Genomic DNA, 26,470 nt, shown 5'->3' with positions numbered 1-26,470 from the left:
CTATACCATCCTATCCTATTCTATCTTTTCCTATCTTATCCTATCTTTTCCTATCCTATCCTATACCATCCTATCCTATCTTTTCCTATCTTATCTTTATCCTATCCTATCTTTTCCTGTCCTGTCCTATCCTTTTCCTATCATATCCTGTCCTATCTATCCGATCCTATCGGATATTCTGCATGACAAGGGGAGGGGGATTCTTAAAAGCTAGAAGAAGTTACTCAGACATGACCATTTATTATCGTCATGGTTGGTTGCACGGTCAGCCAGATGTTTAGGCCGGGATTGGGCATTTTCGTCCACCTATGGAGCCCTTCCCAACGACCTGGGATAGGCAGAGGTGGTTTCATCATATTAAAAGTGTCATCGCAGGATGTAAATTGTTCCAAGTCTAGATGCCTTTTGCAGTTGACCGACGGGGATTTGTGTCAATGCCCATGATGTTCCAGATGTTTTGGGACTGCACCCAAGGTGCTTGTGACCATCGGCTGTCTCTGCTTTCTTTCTTTTGCCACAGGCATTCTCCTTGTATTTTGCAATTTTCTCTGGTTCTTTTCTGTTCTAGTCTGTCTCTAGATCCCAGCGCAATGTTCACTATCCAGATTATTACAATTAATAATTCTTGAATCACCTATTCCCCCTTCACCGTCTGCTAATAACATTTTTCAAAATCTCACTGTGAGTTTGACCCTATTGCATAATTGTGGCTTTTTTTTTTTTTTTTGCTCCTTAATTCGAGGGGACTTTCCCTTTGATGCTGGCATTGTTTACAATATTGGTCTGTTGTTAAAGGGCTATTACTCTCTATCTCTGAAGAAATAGAATAATGTCCTGTACGTATTGGTTATCCAAAGCTGATATATTTGCTTTATTCCCCCCCCCCAAAAAAAATCATTTATATTGTAGATATGGACTTCTTTCTTGATATTCTAAATAGCTTCGTAAATGCCCTCCTTCCTGTATTATTCAGATTTTTTTTTTAAAAAAATAATCTGTTTATGCTCATCCTGGTGTATGCTCATTGCAGTGACTTTTGTGGGTGCCCCGAAACAGTGCACAAGGTTATTTAAGGAATAGCAACATTTGGGGTGGTGAACTAGAGAACACATTATGTATTATTATTATTTTTAAAAAATTAATTGCTATCTTTTTATATGTCAATCCTGTGAATTGTCCAGTAAAAAAAAATTATCTGTGTTTTAGTAGCTTTATACTGCAGCAGGAAGGGCAATAATGTTTTTTTTTGGGGGGGTGGAATAATTTCCCCACCCCTATCTGCATAAGCTTTAAATAGCTGCAGAATGTACCAAGCATATTTAAAGAAACACAATCAGAATTTTGCATTTCACGCAGTGGCAGAAAATTAGGTGTCTTTCAAAGGATGAGAATTCATATCTAGAGTGTTTAAAAAGTGTTAAATCAATAATCCTTACCTGCAAGGCGGGCTCATAACATCATCCTTTTTCTGAGAATCTGCTTGGCTCTGATGTGGTTTGTTTCGTATAATATTTGCACATCTTAACCAGAAAGCAATACTTTTCTTAAGTTCATGTGTCCTACTCCTTGCTGGGTTTATTCTGAAATGTCTCAAACTGACTTAAATAAAGCCTGTTTCCAAATGAGCGTGTAGAGTTTTGCCAAAGAAATTACCACAAAATGGCTGAGTTTCGGTAGCATTTCCATTTGTGGGGATGAACCACAGTTGCTGTGTTTATGTACTGCCCTATGCACTCTCTTCTCCAATACATCCATGTTATAACTTCAGGAAATGAACATACTCACATAACATATGACAATGGCTGCATTCTGGAAAAGATTCTGCACCACAAACTGTCCCGACTCCTTTGTAGTCCAGTGTAACATGGGCAATTGTGCATTATGAATTGAGCCAGAGACTTGTGTTGTTAACAGAGTAACAGAATTGGAAGGGACCTTGGAGGTCTTCTAGTCCAGCCCCCCGCTCAAGCAGGAGAACCTGTACCATCTCAGACAAGTGACTGTCCAGTCTCTTCTTCAAAACCTCCAGTGGTGGAGCACCCACGATTTCTGGTGGCAAGCTGTTCCACTGGTTGATTGTCCTCTCTGTCAGGCAGGTTCTGCTTAATTCTAGGTTGCTTCTCTCTTTGGTCAGTTTCCAACCATTGTTTCTTGTCCTGCCCTCTGGTGTTTTGAAGAATAATGTGACCCCCTCCTCGTCTTTGGGGCAGCCCCTCAAATACTGGAAGGCTGCTATCATGTCACCCCTGTTTCTTCTTTTCTTTAGACTAGCCAAACCCAAGTCCCGCAGCCGTTCTTCGTCTCTGCGGGTTTTTCGCACCTGGCGGGCTCCTCATGACTTGCCAATAAATGAGGACACGTCTCTCTGAGCGTTCTTGGGATGAGGGCCAAGACGGAAGTCCTCAGCTCTCTTTTATTGATAATACCATCCTACACAAGCAACAAGCAGCTATCTCATGGTTACATTTCAGCTATAGCCCTGTATGGAATGCCTTTGTTTCTGTTACTTTCTTGTATGTGTTACTTTCTTGTACGTGTGTTCCAACGGGATTGGGATTGTCCGTCTGCACGTAGCAAGGTCATCTGATTTCTGGTAAACTGCAACTTATGAACAGAAACGAAACTTATCTCTGCCCTGAGCCAGACCTGCGCCATTTTATGTGAGCCTAAGGTGGAAATATCACAGGTTTCCTACAGGTCTCCGAGCTTTGGATCCTCCTAGTTGCTCTTTTCTGAACATTTTTCCAAGTTCTCAACATCTTCTTTATATTTGTGGTAACCAAAATTTGTTCCTTGTGCTACCTTCAGGTGCTTTGGAGAATAGCTTGACCCGCTCTCCTTTGTGGTGGCCCCTCGAATATTGGAAGACTGCTATGATGTCACCTCTAGGCTTTCTTTTCATTAGACTAGACCTATTCAATTCCTGCAACCGTTCTTCACATGTTTCAGCCTCCAGTCCTTTAATCATCTTTGTTGCTTTTCTCTGCACTACTGCAGTCTCTACAGTCTAGTCTAGTCTAGTCCATTCTCTATTCCATTCCATTCCATTCCATATTCTCTACTCTACTCTACTCTACTCTACTCTACTCTACTCTACTCTACTCTACTCTACTCCACTCCACTCCACTCCACTCCATTCCATATTTTCTATTCTACTCTACTCTACTCTACTCTACTCTACTCTACTCTATTCCATTCCATTCCATATTTTCTATTCTATTCTACTCTACTCTACTCTACTCTACTCTACTCTACTCTACTCTACTCTATTCCATTCCATTCCATTCCATTCCATTCCATTCCATTCCATTCCATTCCATTCCATATATTCTATTCTATTCTATTCTATTCTATTCTATTCTATTCTATTCTATTCTATTCTATTCTATTCTATTCTATTCTATTCTATTCTATTCTATTTCATATTTTCTATTCTAACCTATATTCCATTCCATTCCATTATTAGCTTAGCTTGGATCAGGACAGACCAAAAGTAGGAGCAACTTGATCATATTGTCTGTTTTCACTTCATCATTTTCATTCTGACCTTAGCAATATAGCTTTGCATGATTGTCCTACTCTGCTTTTGTTTAAAGGGGCCCTTAAATCACAAATCTTCCCCTAGTTGGGACCTGGGCTAGAATGGGTGGCGAGTCGTCTGACATTGTGTGTTTAACCTTCTCCAGACTTTTGTGTTTCTTTTGAATGGGTCTGAAGTACAGGTAGTCCTCAAATTAGGACCACAGTTGAGCCCAAAATATATGTTGCTAAGTTGAAACATTAGTTAAGTGAGTTTTGCCCCATTTTACGACTTTTCTTGCTGCAGTTGTTAAGTGAATCACTGCAGTTAAGTTAGTAACAACTGCAATGTAACAACTTCAGTTGTTAAGTCAATCTGGCTTCCCCCCTTGTCGTTGCTTGTCAGATGGTCGCAAAAGGGATCCCATAACCTGGGGACACAGCACCTGTCACAAATATGAACCAGTTGCCAAACATCCAGTTTTTGATCACATGACCCTGGGAATGCTGCAACGGTCGTAAGTGTGAAACATGGTCCTGAGGTGCTTATCAGTGCCGTTCTAACTTTGAATGAACTGTTGTAAGTTAAGGACTACCTGAATTAATATTATCCCTAGCCCAGAGTCTTGATAGAGTTGTGTACCCTTGAAGATTTAATAAATAAGTAAAGAACAAATAAGTGTCTTTTCTGTATATAGAAGTGCAGGCTCACACATTTCGCTAAGCCAGAATAATTGCTTTCCAATTATAATAATAATGATAATGATAATATAGTTGGAAGAGACCTTGGAGGTCATCTAGTCCAACCCCCTGCTCAGGCAGGAGACCCTATACCATTTCAGTCAAAGGGCTGTCCAGTCTCTTCTTAAAAACTTCCAGTGTTGGAGCATTCACAGCTTCTGGAGGCAGGTAGTTCCACTGGTTAATTCTCCTCACTGTCAGGAAGTTTCTCCTTAATTCCAGGTTGTTTTTCTCCTTGATGAGTTTCCATCCGTTGCTTCTTGTCCTGCCCTCAGGTGCTTAGAAGAATAGCTTGACTCCCTCTTCTTTGGGGTAGCCCCTGAGATACTGAAAGACTGCTATCATGTCACCCCTGGTCCTTCTCTTCATTAAACTGGACATCCCCAATTCCAGCAACCGTTCCTTATATGTTTTAGCCTCCAGTCCCCTGATCCTCTTCCTTGCTCTTCTCTGCACTCTTTCTAGAGTCTCGACATCTTTTTTACATTGTGGTGACCAAAACTGGATGTAGGATTCCAAGTGTGGCCTTACCAAGGCCTTGTAAAGTGGTATTAACACTTCAGGTGATCTTGATTCTATCCCTCTGTTAATGCAGCCTAGCACAGTTCAGTCAACGCTCTCTCCCATTGACATAAATATCACCGTATCTATTCTTTCTCTCCCCCGGTTTAGCAGCCGGGGGGAGAGACTTGGCTGCTTAGGCCTTCTGGAAAGGCCTGACTGCAAAATGCAGGCCCAAATGCAGCTGCAGAACTTCAGCCCCAGAAGAGGTGGACTGGCTGGATAGGTTGTGGGAAGACAGCCACGCCTCCAACCAATCGGAAGACAACCACACATCCACCCAATCAGAAGACAGCCACACCTCCACTCAATCAGAAGACAACCACGCCTCCACCCAGTCGGAGGACACCCCCACCCAATCAGAAAGCAGCCACGCCTCCACCCAGTCGGAACACAGCCCCACCGGCAGTTGGAAGGAAAGGAACAGACAGACCACGCATTGCTCCTGGAAGCAGCAGGAGGAACACTCCGGCCTGATGATGACGGATGGGATTTCGTCGAAACGTCGCCACAACTTTCTGAAGATGAAAGGAACGCGGGAAGAAACCCGAGACTCTAGATCTACACATACAGACACCCGCGAGAATCTACGAAAACATATATATATATATATATATATATATATATATGTATGTATGTATGTATGTATGTATGTATGTATGTATATATTAAAAAGTGGCTTCAGATGTTCTTTACAGAAGTAATAAATACAATTACAGTGGGACAAAAAAGTATTTAGTCAGCCACCAATTGTGCAAGTTCTCCCTCTTAAAAAGATGAGAGAGGCCTGTAATTTTCATCATAGGTATACCTCAACTATGAGAGACAAAATGGGGGGAAAGAATCCAGGAAATCACATTGTAGGATTTCTAATGAATTAATTCGTACATTCCTCAGTAAAATAAGTATTTGGTCACCCACAAACAAGCAAGATTTTGTGGCTCTCACAGACCTGTAACTTCTTCTTTAAGAGGCTCCTCTGTCCTCCACTCGTTACCTGTATGAATGGCACCTGGTTGAACTTGTTATCAGTATAAAAGACACCAGTCCACAACCTCAAACAGTCACACTCCAAACTCCGCTATGGCCAAGACCAAAGAGCTGTCGAAGGACACCAGAAGCAAAATTGTAGACCTGCACCATGCTGGGAAGACTGAATTTGCAATAGGCAAGCAGCTTGGTGTGAAGAAATCAACTGTGGGAGCAATTATTAGAAAATGGAAGACATACAAGCCCGCTGATAATCTCCCTCGTTCTGGGGCTCCACGCAAGATCTCACCCGGTGGGGTCAAAATGATCACAAGAATGGTGAGCAAAAATCCCAGAACCACACGGGGGGACCTAGTGAATGACCTGCAGAGAGCTGGGACCAAAGTAACAAAGGCTACCATCGGTAACACACTACGCCGCCAGGGACTCAAATCCTGCAGTGCCAGACGCGTCCCCCCTGCTTAAGCCAGTACGTGTGCGGGCCTGTCTGAAGTTTGCTGGAGAGCATTTGGATTATCCAGAACAGGATTGGGAGAATGTCATATGGTCAGATGAAACCAAAGTAGAACTTTTTGGTAAAAACTCAACTCCTCGTGTTTGGAGGAGAAAGAACGCTGAGTTGCATCCAAAGAACACCATACCTACTGTGAAGCATGGGGGTGGAAGCATCATGCTTTGGGGCTGTTTTTCTGCAAAGGGACCAGGACGACCGATCCGTGTAAAGGGAAGAATGAATGGGGCCATGTATTGTGCGATTTTGAGTGAAAACCTCCTTCCATCAGCAAGGGCATTGAAGATGAAACGTGGCTGGGTCTTTCAGCATGACAATGATTCGTCTTTCAGCATGACAATGATTCGTGGCTTCGTAAGAAGCATTTCAAGGTCCTGGAGTGGCCTAGCCAGTCTCCAGATCTCAACCCCATAGAAAACCTTTGGAGGGAGTTGAAAGTCCGTGTTGCCCAGCGACAGTCCCAAAACATCACTGCTCTAGAGGAGATCTGCATGGAGGAATGGGCCAAAATACCAGCAACAGTGTGTGCAAACCTTGTGAAGACTTACAGAAAACGTTTGACCTCTTGTCATTGCCAACAAAGGGTGTATAACTACCGTATTTATCGGCGTATAACACACACTTTTTCTTCCTGAAAATAGGGAGCAAATGATGTGTGCGTGTTATACGCCGATATAATGTTAATGACCCATTATCCGAAGCTGCAGCTGAAATTTCCTTTTTAAAATGAGGTGCGTGTTATACGCCGTGCGTGTTATACGCCGATAAATACAGTAAGTATTGAGATGAACTTTTGTTATTGACCAAATATTTATTTTCCACCATAATTTGCAAATAAATTCGTTAGAAATCCTACAATATTTATTTAGTTGTTTGTTTTGATTTATATACCGCCCTTTTCCCGAGGGACTCAGGGCGGTTTACAGGGCAAATTAAAACAGTGCCATGTACAGATTAAAATAAAATTAAATTAATAGCCCCAAAAGAGTTTAAAATTTACAACCTTAAAACCCCTCAGTCCAGGCCAGCTAATTCAAATAGCCAGGTTTTTAGGTCCCGGCGAAACGAGCGAAGGTCGGGGGCGGTACGGAGTTCCGTTGGCAGTTGATTCCATAGGGCAGGCGCGCCCACCGAGAACGTCCTCCCCCTGGGGATCGCCCGTCGGCAATCCTTGACCGGCGGGACCCTGAGGAGGCCCTCCCTGTGGGAGCGCACAGGATGATGGGAAGTAGATGCTGGCAGCAGGTGCTCCCTCAGATAATCCGGGCCCGTGCCATTTAGGGCTTTATAGGTCATCACCGCAAGGGACGCGGTGGCTCAGTGGGTTAGGACGCTGAGCTTGTCGATCAGAAGGTTGGCAGTTTGGTGGGTCGAATCCCGAGTGCCGCGTAGCAGAGTGAGCGCCTGTTACTCGTCCCAGCTTCTGCCAACCTAGCAGCTTGAAAGCACGTCAAAATGCAAGTAGAAAAATAGGGACCACTCCGGTGGGAAGGTAACAGCGTTCCGTGCGCCTTTGGCATCCAGTCATGCCGGCCACATGACCACGGAGACGTCCTCGGACAAGCGCTGGCTCTTCGGCTTTGAAACGGAGATGAGCACCGGCCCCTAGAGTCGGAAACGACTAGCACGCATGTGCGGGGGAACCTTTACCTTTACCTTTAGGTCATCACCAGCAATGTGATTTCCTGGATTCTTTTCCCCCATTTTGTCTCTCATAGTTGAGATATACCTATGATGAAAATTACAGGCCTCTCTCATCTTTTTAAGTGGGAGAACTTGCACAAATGTTGGCTGACTAAATACTTTTTTCTCCCACTGTATAAATTGACCTCTTTTTCTAAAGTTTAAACGTGGGTCTCTTTCTATAATCGATCCAGTCTAATTAATTATCAAAACCATAAATAATAAGTTCATTTTTCTGTTTAGTCATTTTGGTAGCTTCATCCATATTGTTATAGGTCCATTCAAAAATCATTTTTGATTGTCTATAATTTTCAGTAAACTCTGCTGGTATTCAACCATTTTGTCCAAAGAAATTTCTTAACATTTATACCATAGCGGAGAAACACATTTTGCCTATTTGCATGATCTGTACTTAACAATGTTCCCTTTCTGTATCTTTAATAGAACTTTCATTTCTTTTTCTGTCTGACATGCCTGTCAACTCTCCGGTTTATTTGCAGATTCAAAATTTCTTTGCCTTACAAGTTCATCTTTAATTCCATCTCTCTCACTGCTAACATAGATAATTTGCATCTGTAAAAGCTTAATTTGGGGAATAGTAGTTGTCATCTCTGGAGAATTTTAGGATTTGTTTTTCTGTTTTTAAATCTCACTCAAAATCACTAGTATATTTTCTCCCCTTTTCTTTTTCAATCTGCTATTGTGTTGTAGAAAAATACCCTCTTACAAAAGCTTTACTTACACCCCAACTCTTGCTTTCGTACTGCTGTTAAGATTATTCTCAAAAAAAAAATGTTTTTGTCTAACTTCTCTTTAGAATCTTCAACTACCGTTTTGTTTTGTAATAATATCTCATTCCATGTAAAAGGTCCAGAGTTGGACAGCATAACGTGTTTTAATCTATCGCTATCATTTCCATGGGGGACTGAGCAAGTAAAACTGGCAGTCCTTTCATCCTAACTACAACTCTTTGTAGAAACGTAGGGACTCCACAGACTTTGGCTGCTTTTGCTGGTTAACGCCACAATTGTACTTGTCGGTCGGTTGCCCTTCTCTCTCTGGCCAAGGGACGTATGCGTTGTGAGAGCTTTCACAAATGAACAGTTGGGTTCCTGTGCCTTCTAGACAAGACTTGTGGACTTCAACTCCCAGAATTCCTCAGCCAGCATCACCAGTGGACGATCTCTTGATCGTGAGCCAGCCATGTGCGGTAGCAGTCCAAAAAGCCAATAAAAATCCCAGGTTGTATAAACAGAGGCATATAAAATCAAGATCACGCAAGGTATTAGTAATGCTTTATAAGACCCTAGTGAGGCCACACCTGGAATACCGCAGCCAATTTTGATCACCATGTCACAAAAAAGACGTTGAGACCTTGGAAAAAATTCAGAGAAGAGCAACTAAGATGATCCAAGGCCTGGAGGCTAAAACATACAAAGAATGGCTGCGGGACTTGGGTTTGGCTAGTCCACAGGTCTGCAACCCGGGGCTCCGGAGCCGCATGCAGCTCTTTCAGCCGTCTCCTGCGGCTCCCAGTCTTCTGCCATGTGCAGTCCAAAAAAAAAAAAAGTGGGACTAAAAAAGTTCGACCAATCAATTCAAATATGCAGGGTAGGTGCATATCTCGCCTTGGCTCCACTCTTCAGTCAAACCCTGTTCTGCGCATGCGTGCATGTACGCGCATGCGCACACATTTTTTGCGGCTCCCAGTTTTTCCTTTTGTGAGGGAACCGGTTCCGAGTGGCTCTTTCATTGTTTCAGGTTGCTGACCCCTGGGCTAGTCTAAAGCAGGGGTGTCAAACTCAATTTCATTGAGGGCCGCAGGGGATTGCCCTCAGGGGGCCGGGTGGGCATGGCCAGGGTGGGCGTGGCCTACTGGGTGGGTGTGGCTAGAGTGCGTATGGCCTACTGGGTGGGCGTGGCCAGCTCTCCATCGTTGGCATCAAGGGTGCCTATGGGGGCCCGGGCAGGAGTGGGAGAGATCTGGGGGTCTCTGGCGGAAGGAGGGTCTCTGGGCCAGGGCCAAGGCAGTGGGGGCCGTTCCTTCACTGTTTCCAGGATGGCTTTGCGGGCCGCATGAAACCATTTCGCGGGCCGGATCCAGCCCCCGGGCCTTGTGTTTGACATGTCTGCCCTATACCATTTCAGACAAAGTGTTGTCCAGTCTCTTCCTAAAAACTTCCAGTGTTGGAGCATTCACAGCTTCTGGAGGCTCCCGGGCCTTGTATTTGACATGTCTGGTCTAAGGAAAAGAAGAAATAGGGGAGTCATGATAGCAGCGTTCCAGTATTTGAGGGGCTGCCCCAAAGACAAGGAGGGGGTCATGTTATTCTCTAAAGCAGCAGAGGGAAGGAAGAGAAACAAGGGTTGGAAACTGATCAGAGAGAGGAGCAACCTGGAATTAAGGAGAAACTTCCTAATAATGAGGACAATCAACCAGTGGAACAGCTGGCCCCCAGAAATCGTGGGCGCTCCATCACTGGAGGTTTTTAAGAAGAGACTGGACAGTCGCTTGTCTGATTTTTAACTACAAAACCCAACAATGCCAGCATAGTTCAGCATATGTGATGATAGGAATAGCTATATTATTGGTGAAAGCCAATGACAGAAGGTAATTATCACTGTTGCTGCAACTTGTTTTGGTTATAAAAAAAGGTAGAATTTGAGATCACCATATCACCTTCTGCTCAGGTGGAAATAGTGCACGGGGATAATTAGCTATCTGTGAAATAATTATGATCATGTATTCCACAAAGCAGAAGCATTGCTGTCTGGCAGCTTAATTTGATAGTTTTACGATGTCAAGTTTTTTGGTTGTTTTTTTTTAAAAAAAGAAACAGTATAAAATTGAAAAGCCAGGAGGGAGGCAAGCAGCGCCGAAAGCTTCTGACTCTGAATAACTGTGCCTCCTTGAGCAACAATTAGCGGTAAAATTCATTCTTTTAATTCTGTCAAAAAGTAATGGTTTGCAACGCTAGGCCGCGACTAGAATCCCGAGATAGAGTTGAAAAGGAAAATTGCAAAATTGATTTCAGCTGAACCACAATACAAGGTTATTCTAATAAAGGCGTTTCTTTAAAAAAAAATCTGATCAATATCACAGAGATCAGATAAAATATCTTAATGCATTGTGTGATGACTTAGCTCTGTAGAGAGGACTCCGACAGTGGGAAAGATGGAAGGAACGAGGGGGGAGAAGAAGGAGGCCAACAGGAAGGATAGAGTCAATTTCACCAGGGGTCCCCAGCTGCCCTGCCCCCCCCCGCCCCCGCTCTGCAGCCCGGTGCAAGCAACAGGTGGAGTGTGCGTGTGCATAAAGTGCGTTTATGCAAGCGGAGCACATGCATGCAAAACCAGCCCTCTCCCTCACACACACACCCTCCCATCACTGCCACCGGGCTGCAGAACCGGAAAACTTTGGGGGCTGCTGAGTTACATCAAAGATGGAAGAACTGGAGGACCAAGTAAAAGGTTGATTGTCGGGGACAAATTCTGTGCGGTCGCTTATAGCCAACACCATGGACAGCGAGGACAATCAACTGTTCTATTCTATTCTACTCTACTCTACTCTACTCTACTCTATTCTACTCTACACTACTCTACAATATTCTATTCTATATTAAATTTCATTCTTCTATTCTATTCCATTCCATTCTATATTAAATTTCATTCTTCTGTTCTGTTCCGTTCCGTTCCATTCCATTCCATTCCATTCTATATTAAATTTCATTCTTCTGTTCTACTCTACTCTACTCTACTCTACTCTACTCTACTCTACTCTACTCTCCAAAGCACCAGAGGGCAGGACAAGAAACAATGGTTGGAATTAAGAAGAAACCTCCTGACAGTGAGGACAATTAACCAGTGGAACAGAAGTTGCCTTCAGAAATCGTGGGCGCTCCATCCCTGGAGATTTTTAAGAAGAGGCTGGACAGTCACTTGTCTGAGATGGTGTAGGTTTTCCTGCTTGAGCAGGGGGCTGGACTAGAAGACCTCCAAGGTCCCTTCCAGCTCCATTCTATTCAACCCTTTCTTGATAGCACATAATGAATCCGTCAGATGCCACGAAAGCATTCTCTTTCAGTTTCTGCGAAAAACGTATGGAATAAAACTTCCGGCCGTTAACGTTCCCTGTCTCTTTTTTAATTACTTTCTGGTTTTTTTGTTTTTTTTTTCATTGTCAGGTGAATTTTACAGTCGACCAGATCCGAGCGATCATGGACAAAAAGTCCAACATTAGGAACATGTCAGTGATTGCGCATGTCGATCACGGCAAGTCGACGCTTACAGATTCCTTAGTGTGCAAAGCGGGCATCATTGCTTCTGCCAGGGCGGGTGAAACACGGTTTACCGACACACGGAAAGATGAACAGGAGAGGTGTATCACGATCAAATCGACGTGAGTATTTTTATTTATTTATTTTTTAACTTTACCTGCAGGTTTTTCCTGGCTTGTAAATTACAAGCCAGTTACAAAAAAAGGAGTGTTCTGAAGGTAGCGCGCTTAATGTGTGGTTTATGCTGGTTTATTTTTTTAAAAAAAAAGTTCTCTCAACTGATTTTATAGGCCAGGATGTCTGACTCTAGTAAGTTAGACCAGGGGTCCCCAACCGTGGCCACTTTTAAGATTTGTGGACTTCAACTGCCAGAATTCCTCAGCCAGCTTTGCTGAGTCTTAAAGTGGCCACGGTTGAGGATCCCTGACTTTAGACTTGCCAAGTTGCTTCTGGTTCATAGTAGCACCCGCTAAAATGCCCCTTAAAATACTAAAGAGATGGATTTTAGAGTGATAGTCACACCAGCCTATTGTAATAACAACAGTACAAGATTTTGTGGTGGTGTTTCTGCCGGATAGCCTGTTTCAGAAACGTATATCACATGCGAGGCACACGGATACTGGGGCGTCGCAAACGTCTTGGGTCCGAAAGCTTAGAATTACTACAGGTCGTCCCCAACCTCGGACCACAGTGGAGTCCAACATTTCCGTCCCTAAGCGAGACAGCTGCCCCAGTTTGAGACCTTCCTTGCCAGAGTTGTTAAACGAACCATTCAGTCATTACGCGAATCAGGCTTCTCCCAATGATGATGATGATGATGATGATGAATTATTTAGAGCAGGCTGGTGTATGCAGACGTTTTCCACGAATGTAAATTCGTCTTTTAGGAAAACCCTTTTGTGTCTTCTCTTGCAGGGCCATTTCTCTCTACTATGAGCTGTCGGAAGACGACTTGGCCTTTATCAAGCAATGCAAAGATGGCTCCGGCTTCCTCATTAATTTAATCGACTCCCCCGGGCACGTGGATTTCTCCTCCGAAGTCACCGCAGCCCTTCGTGTCACTGACGGGGCCCTTGTAGTTGTGGACTGCGTTTCAGGTGAGTCTTCTTAAAATTGGGGTGCTTTGATTGTGCGGGAAGGTGGCCGTCCCCAGAGAAAGCCAGAAAAGTACTGGTGGGCTCTTTTGAAGGAGAACGCAGGTGATCCTCGGCTTAACACTGGAAGTTTTAAAGAAGAGACTGGACAGCCGTTTGTCTGAAATGGTGTAGGGTTTCCTGCCTGAGCAGGGGGTTGGACTAGATGACCTCCAGGGTGCCTTCCAACTCTGTTATTCTTCCTTCCTTCCTTCCTTCCTTCCTTCCTTCCTTCCTTCCTTCCTTCCTTCCTTCCTTCCTTCCTTCCTTCCTTCTTTCCTTCCTTCTCCAACACTGGAAGCGTTTAAGAAGAGACTGGACAGCCGTTTGTCTGAAATGGTGTAGGGTCTCCTGCCTGAGCAGGGGGTTGGACTAGATGACCTCCAGGGTACCTTCCAACTGTTATTCTGCCTTCCTTCCTTCCTTCCTTCCTTCCTTCCTTCCTTCCTTCCTTCCTTCCTTCCTTCCTTCCTTCCTTCCTTCCTTCCTTGTCCAACACTGGAAGCTTTTAAGAAGAGACTGGGCAGCCGTTTGTCTGAAATGGTGTAGGGTCTCCTGCCTGAGCAGGGGGTTGGACTAGATGACCTCCAGGGTGCCTTCCAACTCTGTTATTCTGTTGTCCTTCCTCCCTCCCTCCCTCCCTCCCTCCCTCCCTCCCTCCTTCCTTCCCTCAACACTGGAAGTTTTTAAGAAGAGACTGGACAGCCATTTGTCTGAGATGGTGTAGGGTTTCCTGCCTGACCTCCAAGGTCCCTTCCATTGTTGTTGTTATTGTTATTATTGTTGTTATTTGTGCAAGTTTACTTAGCTACCCCTAATGTACCCCTAATTAGGGAGGAAGCCGCCTGCTTGTTCTTCTTTCCACCAAAGTTACCCCAAACGTTCACACTTTTGGAAGGTTGGAACTTTTCAGCCACCGCCGTCTCTTCTCTGGACCTTACCGGTGTCGTCTTTCCCCCCTACCCACCCCCAGGGGTTTGCGTGCAGACGGAGACGGTGCTTCGCCAGGCGATCGCCGAGCGTATCAAGCCGGTCCTGATGATGAACAAGATGGATCGCGCGCTGCTGGAGCTGCAGTTAGACCCGGAGGAGCTTTACCGGACCTTCCAGCGCATCGTGGAAAACGTCAACGTGATCATTTCCACTTACGGAGAGGGTGAAACTGGACCCATGGGTAATATTATGGTAAAGAGGACTTACCTGCAGATTGGACCAAGGAGGACTTTTTTATTTCCGTAGAGTTGTGCTGGCGTGGTGGGGTCGCGCTAGACGGAATCCAGTGCAAAGGATAGATCCTGCGCATCATCGAGTTTGGGCTGCTGCGTTAATTAGGGAAGGGGGCTGGATTGCCATACAGGTAGACCAGTGGTGGGATTCAGCCGGTTCGCCCCACTTTGGCAGAACCGGCAGCTCATTTTTTCTTGCCCAGGCCCAGGCCCAGACTTCCGGAAGTGGCATTCACACAGAGAACAGGTTGTTCACAGATTTGAATCCTTTCTTTCTTTCTTTCTTTCTTTCTTTCTTTCTTTCTTTCTTTCTTTCTTTCTTTCTTTCTTTCTTTCTTTCTTTCTTTTCTTTCTTTCTTGGGATTCAGCCAGTTCGCCCCACTTTGGCAGAACTGATAGCTGATTTTTTGTTGCCCAGGCCCAGAATGGACTTTTGGAAGTGGCATCCACGCAGAGAACCGGTTGTTCCCCTATTTGAATCCCACCAATGGATGGATGGATTGAGACACACACACACACACACACACACACACACTGACGGGGTTCCGACAAATGAACTCTAAAGAACTTCGAGGCATTGTTTACCTTAAAGAGTCTTTCTTTGAGTAGCACAGCATCGGCATGTACATGGTGGAAGCCAAAATCTGAATTCCCCTCCCCTAAGCACGTGCTGTGTTGTTATGTCTTAACTAATCCCCATACACATTCTTCCTCCTCCCCCCCCCAGCCTCGTCTGATTCTAACTCTAAAAGTAACACACAGGTTAAAGAGAAAATGGCTGCGTCTTCATATATTGTCAAAAGCAAGAACATCCGATGTTAGCGGCGTTGACACGCAGAGTGGTGGGACTCAACCAGTTCGCACCAGTTTGGCAGAACCAGCGTGGCATGGCTGGCACAGGAATTCTGGGCGTTGAAACCTACAGGTCGTAAAGTGACCGTACTTGCCCATCCCTACCCTTACCAAATGGGTTGAATAAAATCATACATGGTTTATGTCAGACGTGTGCTACATCTATAGCTCTCCTTTTTTCGGGTGTGGGAGGGGGGACAACCAACAAAGGGCTGCAGGGGTAGGTGCAATTGGAGGGGTTTCTTTTGGCTTGCCCGGGGGACCGGTTTGACCGGAGGGATTGGGTCTCCCCCCAAGCAGACCGCCTTCTCCGCGTGCTTTTAAGACAACCCGGGTCCCTTTCTCGGCTTCCAGATTGATCCGGTAATCGGTACCGTCGGCTTCGGCTCGGGCTTGCACGGATGGGCGTTCACCTTGAAGCAGTTTGCCGAGATGTATGTGGCCAAATTCGCAGCCAGGGGTGAGAAGGCCCAGCTCTCTACAGCTGACAGGGCCAAGAAAGTGGAAGACATGATGAAGAAGCTGTGGGGTGACAAGTGAGTAACAACACCTTTGCGGCCTTTGAGGCATGCTTGCAAAAGGATTCCTTTGGGTCGCCCCGTTTGTGCAAGCAAGATAATCCAGGACGGGTCTAAGAGGAAATGGCATCTATCTGGCTGTGGTAAAGAACTTTTTGGTTGTTGTTGTTGTTAGTGTAAGCTACCTCCAGCAGCCCCATGGAGGGAAAACACAGGTAGCCTTCAACTTAACAACCGCAATTGAGCCCAGAAGTGATAGTTGCTAAGTGAAACATTTGTCGAGGGGGTTTTGCCCCATTTTGCGACTTTTCTTGCCGCAGCTGTCAAGTTGAAGTCGTTGCAATTGTCAAGGTAGCAATCTGGCTTCCCCCGTTGACTCTGCTTGCAACTGTCCCATCGACCAGTACGCTCACACATAGAAGGCCTCCTCAGGGTACCGTCAGCTAGGCAATGTCGGCTGGTGACCCCCAGGGGGAGGGCCTTCTGTGGGAGTGCCAGTCCTATGGAATCAGCTCCCCCCTGAGCTTCGGATGGCCCAAAATCTCCAATCCTTTCGCCGCGGCCTCAAAACACTACTATTCCACCAGGCTGACCTGGACTGACAGGCATTTTAATTAATTATATTTACAATTTTTAATTTATTTTTAGTTTTTAATTTTAATTTATTGCACAGATGATTTTAATTTTATTTTTATCTTAATTTCTGTACTTATTATATGTTTTGTTGTTAGCTGCCCTGAGTCCTTCGGGAGATAGGGCGGGATATAAATCCCATTAATAAATAAATAAATAATAAATATGATTTGCTTGTCAAGCGTCTGAATTTTGATCACCTGCAGGGAAGATTCAGCGGTCATAGAATCAAGGTCACACAAAGTGTTAGTATCGCTTTATAAAGCCCTGGTGAGGCCACACCTGGAACACTGCAGCCAATTTGGGTCACCATATCACAAAAAAACCTCTCACATATTGAAAGTTTGGAAAAAAATTCAGAGAAGAGCAGCTAAGATGATCCAAGGAGACTAAGACATATGAAGTACGGCTGCGGGACTTGGGGTTGGCTAGTCTAAAGAAAAGAAGAAATAGGGGAGACATGATAGCAGCTTTCCAGTATCTTGAGGGGCTGCCACAAGTCAGAGTGGGACAGGTTGTTCACCAAAGCACCAGAGGGAAGGAGGAGAAACAATGGTTGGAAACTGATCAAGGAGAGAAGCAACCTGGAATTAAGGAGAAACTTCCTGACAGTGAGGACAATCAACCGGTGGAACAGCTTGCCACCAGAAATAGTGGGCACTCCATCACTGGAGGTTTTTAAGAAGAGACTGGACAGTCACTTGTCTGAGATGATGTAGGTTCTCCTGCTTGAGCAGGGGGCTGGACTAGAAGACCTCCAAGGTCCCTTCCAGCTCTATTCTATTCATAAGTGTGAAAAACGGTCATGTCACTTTTCAGTGCTGTTGTAATTTTGAACTGTCACTAAATGAGGACTACCTGTAGAGCAGGTGGGAAGAGAAAGAACTGGAGAAGATAACAAAATACAAAGACCCACAAATAGAAATATAAAGACTGCGGCAAAAGCAAGCAAGGGTAGTAGTACCAATAGTAATAGGTGCCTTGGGTGCAATCCCAAAACAACTGGAGCACCACTTGAACACCCTCATCGACATTGACAGATTCGCCATCAGTCAATTGCAAAAGGCAGCTTGACTTGGAACAGCTTCCCTCCTACGACGAGATCTGTAGCACCATCCAACATCCACATCTTCCAGGTCCTTGGAAAGGACTCAATAGGTAGACAGACATGCCAAATCCTGTCTGAACATCTGGCCGATTGTGCGATAAACCATGATAATAATAACAATCGCTTTTCTTTTGTGTTTTGAACATGGAAACAGAATAGAGTGTTACGTGGTCCTGCGGTGCCGGACTGATTGGCATTAATCATAAATCACCCATTTCATTGAGAGCAGGGAGCATCAAGGCTTGTCTCTTTCTCTCTTCTTTAGCTCACAGACGTAAAATAATTACAATTTTCATTTAGGTATTTTGACCCGGCGACAGGGAAATTCAGCAAATCCGCAACAGGCCCCGACGGGAAGAAGTTGCCACGAACTTTCTGCCAACTTATTCTGGATCCTATCTTTAAGGTAATGCAGGGATTCACCGAAACACTATTAGACGTGTAACGTTGAATGCTAATGACCTGCTTTTCAGAATTCACACTGCATCGCCCACATCGTTCATGTTTCCAGGAACTTCTCATTGGCAAAACACTTAAGAATGAAACATCTCCATATGAGAATTCATAAATGAGAGCTGGCGTTTTTAAAAGTATCTTTCTGCTTCAGCGTGAAAGATTCTTATTCCCAATGGACAGACTTCTCTGGCCTTAATGCAGCTGTCCTAGAATTAATGCTTTTGAGTTCACAGTGAATCAGCCTGGTTTTATTCCTATCCTTCCAGCTCAGGTTAAGCCAAGGTACTTGGATTTAAACGAATGTTATACCCTGTTTCAGAAAATATGTACTGGGCTGTTTTACGTGTTGTATTTATATGGTGTCTAGTTATACGATTTTACGGTAGTTGTTAATTAGGGTGTTGATGGCTGGCTGTTGAGTTGTTAATTGTTTCCTTGTGCTGCCCCACGCTTGATTCCTAAGTACCTAGGCCAGGAGTAGGCAACCGTGGCTCTTTTATGACTCGTGGACTTCAACTCCTAGAATTCCTGAGCCAGCCTGGCTCAGCTTGGAAACCTCTCCCTTTTCCCTCAGCGTGGCTGGCTCAGGAATTCTGGGAATTGAAGTCCACCAGTCATAAAAGAGCCAAGGTTGCCTACCCCTGACCTAGTAGGATGATGGTAAATCAGCACACCTATTGACTGACAAGGGGCCTGTTTCCCAGGCTTCAATCATTTCTCTGGCTGTTTTTGTCCCTGCTTGATCAACAATCTCAGTAGCTGCAAAATTGAATGCATGTCCTTGTTCATTGCACTATGAGGCTGCCAATCCTGTATGGATTGCCCCTGTGCCTATATAGGTCAGATGAGGAAGCTAACTGCAGTGTCATGGTTCCGATAGATGAAGCCCATCAAAAGAACTTCAAAGCAAAAATTCTTCCTCAAAGAACATTTTATTCAGGAAACAAGTATTGGCACTACATAGTTGAGCCCCAAAACTAAATTCCCTTCCCCCGGATACAATTCCCACCCCTAGTAAGTGCAATTCCCACCCCCAGTAAGCTGTCATAAATCACATTATCCAATTAGCCTAAAGCACCGGCTTCCTTCCCTGCTCCTCAGCCTGCCAAACCTTTATCACCTCGTCCTTGGGTTCCCACAGAGCAGCTTGTTGTTATTATTATTATGGCTAGCTGAGCTCAAGCTTTCATCCCATCCACCACCCCCCCTTCTGCACCTGATTTTTAAATACCAGAAAAAGCATGTTGAAAGCAAAGAGAAAATGGCTGCGATTTTCATCAGTTGTCAGAGCGGGAGCATCCAGTGTTTACGCTGTAGACACGCAGATTGTGAGCAGTTAGATGAGGACTCATTGGTAGCCTCACATTGCAATGAACTCAGTTGAACTCAATACTACGATTGTTGGTTGAGCAGAGACAAAAACAGCTAGAGAAATGATTGAAGTCTGGGAAACAGGCCCCTTGTCATCAACCTTCCAGGTACTTAGGACAGATGGCAAGAGGACACAAGGAAACAACAATTAGTGACGTAACAGTTCGCTATCAATGCCTCAGTTAACAACTAAAAGCTACACAGAACCAGGAACCCTGTAACTATAACGCGTAGAACAGCCCGGTGTACATATTCTGGAGAGAGAGAGAAAGAGAAGTTCCATGAGGATGGGCTTCAGCCTCAGCCTGAAAGCTTGAAAGAGTAAACTTTTGGTCCCGGTGCCTGACTCAGATTGGATCCTGCAACATTATCCTAGGACAGGTGCATTTGCCTTCATTCGCATGTTTCAGAAAAGAACGCAGAAGGAGCAAGTGGGCTACTTTACATAACAGCGTGGCCTAGTTTCGTGAACGTGAGAATGCCAGGAGCCTTCATAAGACGTTACTGAGAGAGCACAGTCTGGTGGACTGCCTCATTAGGTAGGAAACTCTCACACGTTGTCAGCACAGCTGACATTTGACGAAACTTGACTTAACGTGATAGCAATGGACTACTCAGCAGCTTAGAAGCAGAGATGACTCCCGAATTAGAGGCCCAGAGGAAACTCTCAGATGGGTTCGTGTTTTTTTTCAAATATCAGGTCTTAACTAGCAAAGCGATGATTACATTTAATTTCCTTCCCTGCCGCTGCCCCCCCACAGGTCTTCGATGCCATCATGAACTTCAAGAAAGAAGAAACGTCCAAGTTGATAGAAAAACTGGACATCAAGCTGGATGCCGAAGATCGAGAGAAAGAGGGGAAGCCGCTTCTCAAGGTGTTGTTTTTTTTTAAATCGTGTGTGTGTGTGTGTGTCTGTGTCCTTTTTAGTGCAACAGCCCCTCTAGCTGTAGTGTGCACTGAGAGTTGCCGGTGCGGACCAAGGTACCAAGGCTGGGAGTCACCTTGTCCCGATAGGCCGAAGCAAGGAACGCTCCGCAGCTTCACTGGAGGCGTAGGCGAAACCGCCCTGCGTTTTGAAAGAACGGGAGGTGCCCCATGGTTTTTGTCACCTTTTCCAAGAGCTCGGATAAGGAAGCTACGGTAGTGAACAGAATAGAGCTGGAAGGGACCTTGGAGGTCTTCTAGTCCAGCCTCCTGTACGAATGAATGAATGAACCTTTTTATTGTCAAAGTACAACCACGTACACATTGAGATTGGCTGAGCCTCCCTTCGTGCCCCCACCACCACAACTCACAGTGACAACAAACCCTCCATCTTATTACACCATGTGAGCTAATTGCACAACGCACCGGCCTCGCAAGTCAATCATGTATAAAGTTTATAAAATTATTTCCCGTTAAAGAGCCTAACAGCCCACGGATAGAAGCTGTTCTTCAGCCTGTTGGTGCGGCTGGCCATACTCCTATATCTCCTACCCGATGGTGGGAGAGTAAAGAGATACCGTCCAGGGTGTGAGTCGTCCCTGAGAATTTTCCTCACTCTTCCAAGGCAGCGGGCACTGGCGAGGTCATCTCAGACCATCTCAGACAAGTGACTGTCTAGCCTCTTCTTAAAAATCTCCAGGAATGGAGCGCCCATGATTTCTGGAGGCAACTTCTGTTCCACCGGTTAATTGTCCTCCCTGTCAGGCAGTTAGAATAGAATACAATCCGCGAGGGACATTGGAGGCCTTCTAGTCCAGCCCCCCACTCAAGCAGGAGAACCTATACCAGCGGTGGCAAACCTTTTAGAGACTGAGTGCCCAAACCGCAACCCAAAACCCACTTATTTATCACAAAGTGCCAAGGCTGCATCGGCATTCTGGTGCCCTCGGGGGAGGGGGCAGGGAGGCGCCTCTGAGTGCCGCCTCTGGCACGAAAAACTGGGGGCGCAAAAATGGGCCACCGTACCGCAAGGCGCAAAAACGCCAACCGCTGCGCCGCAGGGTGCAGATACAAGGCACCGCACCACGTGAGAACGGGGCTGGGCTAGTGAGTATCACGCAGGCACTAGCCCCGCCCCCTTTGCAGCATGTGCCTGCTCGTGGCCCCCTGCACGCATTCACGCGTGTAAAATGCTTCCCCCTCCCTTTTCTTCCAGTCCACCAACCGACAATGGCTGGTGAGCTCTGCTCTGCCACCTCTACTCGAGTTGGCTAGTCGGCCGCTTTGCCTCCTTTGTGCTGGGCGGGGCTTCTGCTCCGGGTGAGGGTGGCGGCCTGAAGGACCTGCTGCTGGCAGCGGTGGTGGCGCATGTGCCAACAGAGAGGGCTCTGAGTGCCAGCTCTGGCAGGCGTGCCATAGGGTCGCCACCACTGACCTATACCGTCTCAGACAAGTGACTGTGACTGCCTTGTCTCTTCTGAAAGACCTCCAAGGATGGAGCGGCCACGATTTCCGGAGGCAACCTCTGTTCCTCTGGTTAATTGTCCTGTCTGTTAAGAAGATCAGTATGGGATCAGTGGCTCAGGTAGCATTTCTTGAGAGCTTCTCCGCCCTTGTTTTCCCAGGCCGTTATGCGTCGCTGGTTACCTGCTGGAGAGGCCTTGCTTCAGATGATCACCATCCATCTGCCTTCCCCGGTCACTGCTCAGAAGTACCGCTGTGAGCTTCTGTACGAGGGCCCACCTGATGATGAAGCGGCCATGGGTAAGGGGAAGACCTGCTGCAGGTTGAGCCAAGCCTGTCTCTCCGTTGTCACTCTTCCCATGTCATGTCAAGCACAGGAAATCAGCAGTTCAGGCCATCCAAGTGAATATATAGGTTTACGGTACCCTAAAGCAGAGGCCCCCCAACCTTTGGGGCACCAGGAACCGGTTCTGTGAAGAGAGTTATGGATTCAATCCATAGTTTGGTGCTCAGCTGCTGAGGTCTTGCAGAACCGAGCTATGGATTGAATCCAAAAGAGGCACCAGGTCTTATTTTCGAGATAGGCTTTACATTGCCTCCGGCACTGACAGCCCCACCCAGCTGGTTCACTTGTTCTGGGACCGAAGTTCTGCAGCTGCATTCGGGCCTGCACTTTGCAGTCAGGCCTTTCCAGAAGCCCTAAACAGCAGAGTACCAAGCTGTGGATTCAATCCATAGCTAGGTGCTCGGCTACTGAGGTCTTGCGGAAGCGAGCTGGGGATTGAATCCATAGTTTTGCAGTCAGGCCTCTCCAGAAAGCCTAAGCAGCCGAGTACCAAGCTATGGTTTCAACCCATATTTCGGTGCTCAGCTGCAGAGGTCTTGCAGAACCAAGCTACGATTGAATCCATAGCTCGGTTCTCGGCTGCATCACCCTTCCGGAAAGCCCTGTGACTGAAATACAGGCCTGGCTGCAGAAGAGGTCCCAGAAGAATTGGGCTGCTGAGAGGAGGCCTGGCTGCCAGGCGAGTGGGGGTGGGGTGGGTGGTGCAGCTCCACACCCCCTATCCCAGCTTGATTTTTAGCTGTGCACCTCGCCCCAAATCTAGGGTTTACTTTGTGGGTAGGGTTTATATTAGGCCCACCTGCAAAAAATCAAGCTAGGGCTTATTGTTGGTGTAGACCAGGGCTCTTCGAACTTGGCCCTTTTATGACTTGTAGACTTCAACTCCCAGAATTCCTCAGCCAGTCCAGAAGTCCACAAGTCATAAAAGGGCCACGTTTGAAGAGCCCTGGTGTAGGCCTTACTTTTGGGGAAACACGGTCCCTGTATGCCAGTAGAAGGCCCAGCAGCTGACGTTTGACTCAGCTTAGGGAATTGCCGTGGACCTCACTCTTTGCCCTTCCTTTTGCTGCAGGGGTGAAGAACTGTGACCCAAAGGGCCCTCTGATGATGTACATCTCAAAAATGGTGCCCACGTCGGACAAAGGCCGCTTCTACGCCTTCGGGAGGGTTTTCTCTGGCATGGTGTGCACCGGCCAGAAGGTGCGGATTATGGGGCCCAACTACACCCCGGGAAAGAAGGAGGACCTCTACCTGAAGCCCATTCAAAGGTAGCTGATCAGGGCTTCCCTCCTTTTCTCTAAGCTAGGGGCACGCTTGCGAAGCCTGGGGGTCCTGTTTGGCGGGACTGAAAGGGCTGCAAAGCAGTCTGCAAGAAGTGGGGGAGTGGGTGGGTTCTGCCCTTCTTCCCTCCCCCAGTCACAAATAGGATGCCTTCGCTGGTAGGCATGTGTATGCTTAAAGCTTCCCCTGGCAGCTCTGAGAGGGCAGAATGATGGTTTGTGTGCAGGAGAAGCCTTAGGCAGCTGGGCCCCCATTAGATGGCTGCACGAAGGCAGGCGTGTGTTTGAGCATAGAAAAAAGGTCACCAGCCTGACTCGGGAGAGGAAGCCTCTTTCTCCTGCTTGTGTGACAATTTTTAACTCTTTGCCCGAGCTAAATAAGTTTTGTGTTTAGGGGGAGCGTCGGGAATGGAAGTGTGTATGGAGTCTCTCCGTCATCGCGGTCCTGGTTATTGACCCCAAAGTGCTTTTTCCATGAGGCCCCTGGACTTCCTTGTTATTCTTGGAAGACGTTTCGCTTCCCATCCAAGAAGCTTCTTCACTTCGTCAGAACTGAAGAAGCTTCTTGGAGGAGAAGCGAAACGTCTTCTATGGAAAAACCAAGAATGTCAAGGTAATAGTTGAACAGCGAAATAGCTTATGTAATGATGGAAGATGATGTAAGGATGTAATGTAATATAAGGTGGATGAGGCAATGATAGGAATGACTCAGCAGGGTCTGTGTCTCTTTAAGAGCCTGAGTATAAAAGGGAAAGCTTTTTGCTGGAGTCTCTCTCTCTCTCTCTCTCTCTCTCTCTCCCCCATTTCCTGCTGTAACTGCTGTGTGTTGGATGGTGCTGTATTACCACGTGTATGTATATTGTTCCTGGCGTATGATATTGTAGATAGTGTAAGATAAACCACCATTTAATATAGACTACTGTTTACTGTGTTTACCCCTGGGTTATCTCAGCGCAATAAGACTGCATGCTCTGACAAAGAAAGTCCAGTGGCCTCTTGGAAATGCACTTTTTTGGAGAGGGAATGGAAGGTTGCTAGGAGGAAAACGCTGTTTTATTTCCCAGGAAACTTTTTCCCCCTGTGCCAATCTTTTTAAGCACGTCCAGTTTATTTATTTATTAATTCGGTTTATATACCACCCAGTTGAAATTTCATCATGTAATTAAAAATAAAAAAGGCAATAATAGAGAATCCATTCTTTGTAAAAGGTTTGGCTTTAAAAAAAAAATCCCCAATGATAAAATAGGTCTCTGTCTTTGTAGAACCATTTTGATGATGGGTCGTTACGTTGAGCCCATTGAGGATGTCCCTTGTGGCAACATTGTTGGCCTGGTTGGTGTGGATCAGTTTCTGGTGAAGACAGGCACCATTACCACCTTTGAACACGCGCACAACATGAGAGTGATGAAATTTAGTGTCAGCCCGGTTGTGCGCGTTGCGGTTGAAGCAAAAAACCCCGCCGACCTACCAAAACTAGTGGAAGGTCTAAAGCGCCTTGCCAAGTCTGACCCTATGGTCCAGGTGAGTGCGTAGCTGTGCTTTTTGTGACTCTGAAATAACCGGTTTGCAAGCGTAGCTTTTTTATTTATTTATTTATTTTTTAAAAAAGAGAGAGAGAGAGTTCACCTCAGATTGTTTTCCTGTTTGCGCTTGCAAGCACGCTGATCAACGCAGTCAGTCTTTGGCTCGCTCGAAATCTCGTTCAGAATCTCCGAGCCTTAAAATACGCGGACAAAAATAATAGAATCACCTGCTAAATTTAAATTTACCGCCAAAGAATTAGAGGGAGACTAGTAAGAGCTATTTTGAGCTATTTAGCTCTCGTCAGCTAGCCACGTAGAATCATCTGAAGATAGCGAACCTGTCACAGCCAAAACAACACTGCAATATTCATTGGGTGGGAAGGTTATAATTAGTGATATTAATAGAGGAAAGAGAAAGAGGGAGAGAAAGAAAGAAGAAAGAAAGAGAAGAGGGAGAAAGGAAAGAGAGAAAAAGAAAGAATACCATAATCTTGGGAGTACAGGTAGTCCCCAACTTAATGACCAGTTATTTACCAATCCAGGGTTCAACAGACCTCATTTAACAGCCATTTGTAGCATACCGCCGTCACGCCAATATGTTTCGCTGTGGTTTTGCCAAAAACGGCATCTACTCCTGGTTTTCGGCCAAACCAGTCCACGTCGAATCATGGGTTCACTTAATGACTGCGGCACATGCTTAATACAGCTGCAATCAAGATTGTAAAATCTGGTTAGGGACATAGGTGACCTGTTTACGACAGCGATGGCAGCGGAAGATTAACTGTACATCCAGCAATAGCACTTAAGTCTTATCTGCCGCTTCACAGGGCTTTACGGCTCTCTCTGAGTGGTTTACGGAGTCGGCATATTGTCCCCAACAATCTGGGTCCTCCTTTTACCGACCTCGGAAGGATGGAAGGCTGAGACAACTTTTGAGCTGGTTAGGATCAAAACTCCAGGCTGCAGGCAGAGTCTGCCTGCAATATTCCATTCTAACCACTGTACCACCACAGCTTCCTTCCTTCCTTCCTTCCTTCCTTCCTTCCTTCCTTCCTTCCTTCCTTCCTTCCTTCCTTCCTTCCTTCCTTCCTTCCTTCCCTCCCTCCCTCCCTCCCTCCCTCCCTCCCTCCCTCTTCTCTCCTCAAGCAATAGCACGTAGACTTATATATTGCTTCACAGTGCTTTACAGCCCTCTCTGAGTGGTTTACAGTGTGATCATCTTGCCCCCCCCCTAACAATCTGGGTCCTCATTTTACTGACCTCGGAAGGACAGAAGGCTGAGTCAACTTTGAGCCGGTCAGGATTGAACTCCAGGCTGCGGGCAGAGTCAGCCTGCAATACTTCATTCTAACC

General features: G+C 46.0%; 2 protein-coding genes and 1 long non-coding RNA gene across 5 annotated transcripts in view; 2 read left to right on the top strand and 1 right to left on the bottom strand.

The window, feature by feature from the left end:
• Window positions 1-26,470, bottom strand: part of PIAS2 (protein inhibitor of activated STAT 2) — a 75,339-nt gene that overhangs the window by 6,216 nt on the left and 42,653 nt on the right. The gene's annotated exons all lie outside the window — the stretch shown is intronic.
• The window catches only part of LOC310635651 (elongation factor 2-like), a 40,954-nt gene that overhangs the window by 1,912 nt on the left and 12,572 nt on the right, over window positions 1-26,470 (top strand). For 2 of the 3 annotated variants that reach the window (XR_014491470.1, XM_083354834.1), the window contains exons 2-10: window positions 12,190-12,404; window positions 13,198-13,379; window positions 14,389-14,600; window positions 15,848-16,029; window positions 18,053-18,158; window positions 20,341-20,454; window positions 22,130-22,268; window positions 23,387-23,582; window positions 24,857-25,115. Coding sequence is in view for 2 of the 3 variants with exons in the window: in XM_083354834.1 (XP_083210960.1) it covers window positions 12,190-12,404; window positions 13,198-13,379; window positions 14,389-14,600; window positions 15,848-16,029; window positions 18,053-18,158; window positions 20,341-20,454; window positions 22,130-22,268; window positions 23,387-23,582; window positions 24,857-25,115 (1,605 nt within the window). In the remaining variant the exon portion in view is untranslated. Of the gene's footprint in view, window positions 475-12,189; window positions 12,405-13,197; window positions 13,380-14,388; window positions 14,601-15,847; window positions 16,030-18,052; window positions 18,159-20,340; window positions 20,455-22,129; window positions 22,269-23,386; window positions 23,583-24,856; window positions 25,116-26,470 lie in introns of all 3 variants that reach the window. The other variant, XM_083354835.1, reaches the window with a different exon arrangement.
• Window positions 6,751-8,018, top strand: LOC310633736. The gene is made up of 3 exons (XR_014491083.1): window positions 6,751-6,919; window positions 7,101-7,613; window positions 7,985-8,018. It is a non-coding gene; the product is annotated as an uncharacterized lncRNA (long non-coding RNA).

Source organism: Vipera ursinii (assembly GCF_947247035.1).
Source record: "Vipera ursinii genome assembly, chromosome: 2".
Taxonomy (NCBI): domain Eukaryota; kingdom Metazoa; phylum Chordata; class Lepidosauria; order Squamata; family Viperidae; genus Vipera; species Vipera ursinii.
The sequence above is the reverse complement of the archived record's forward strand: the minus strand, read 5'-3'. Positions and strand labels throughout refer to the sequence as shown.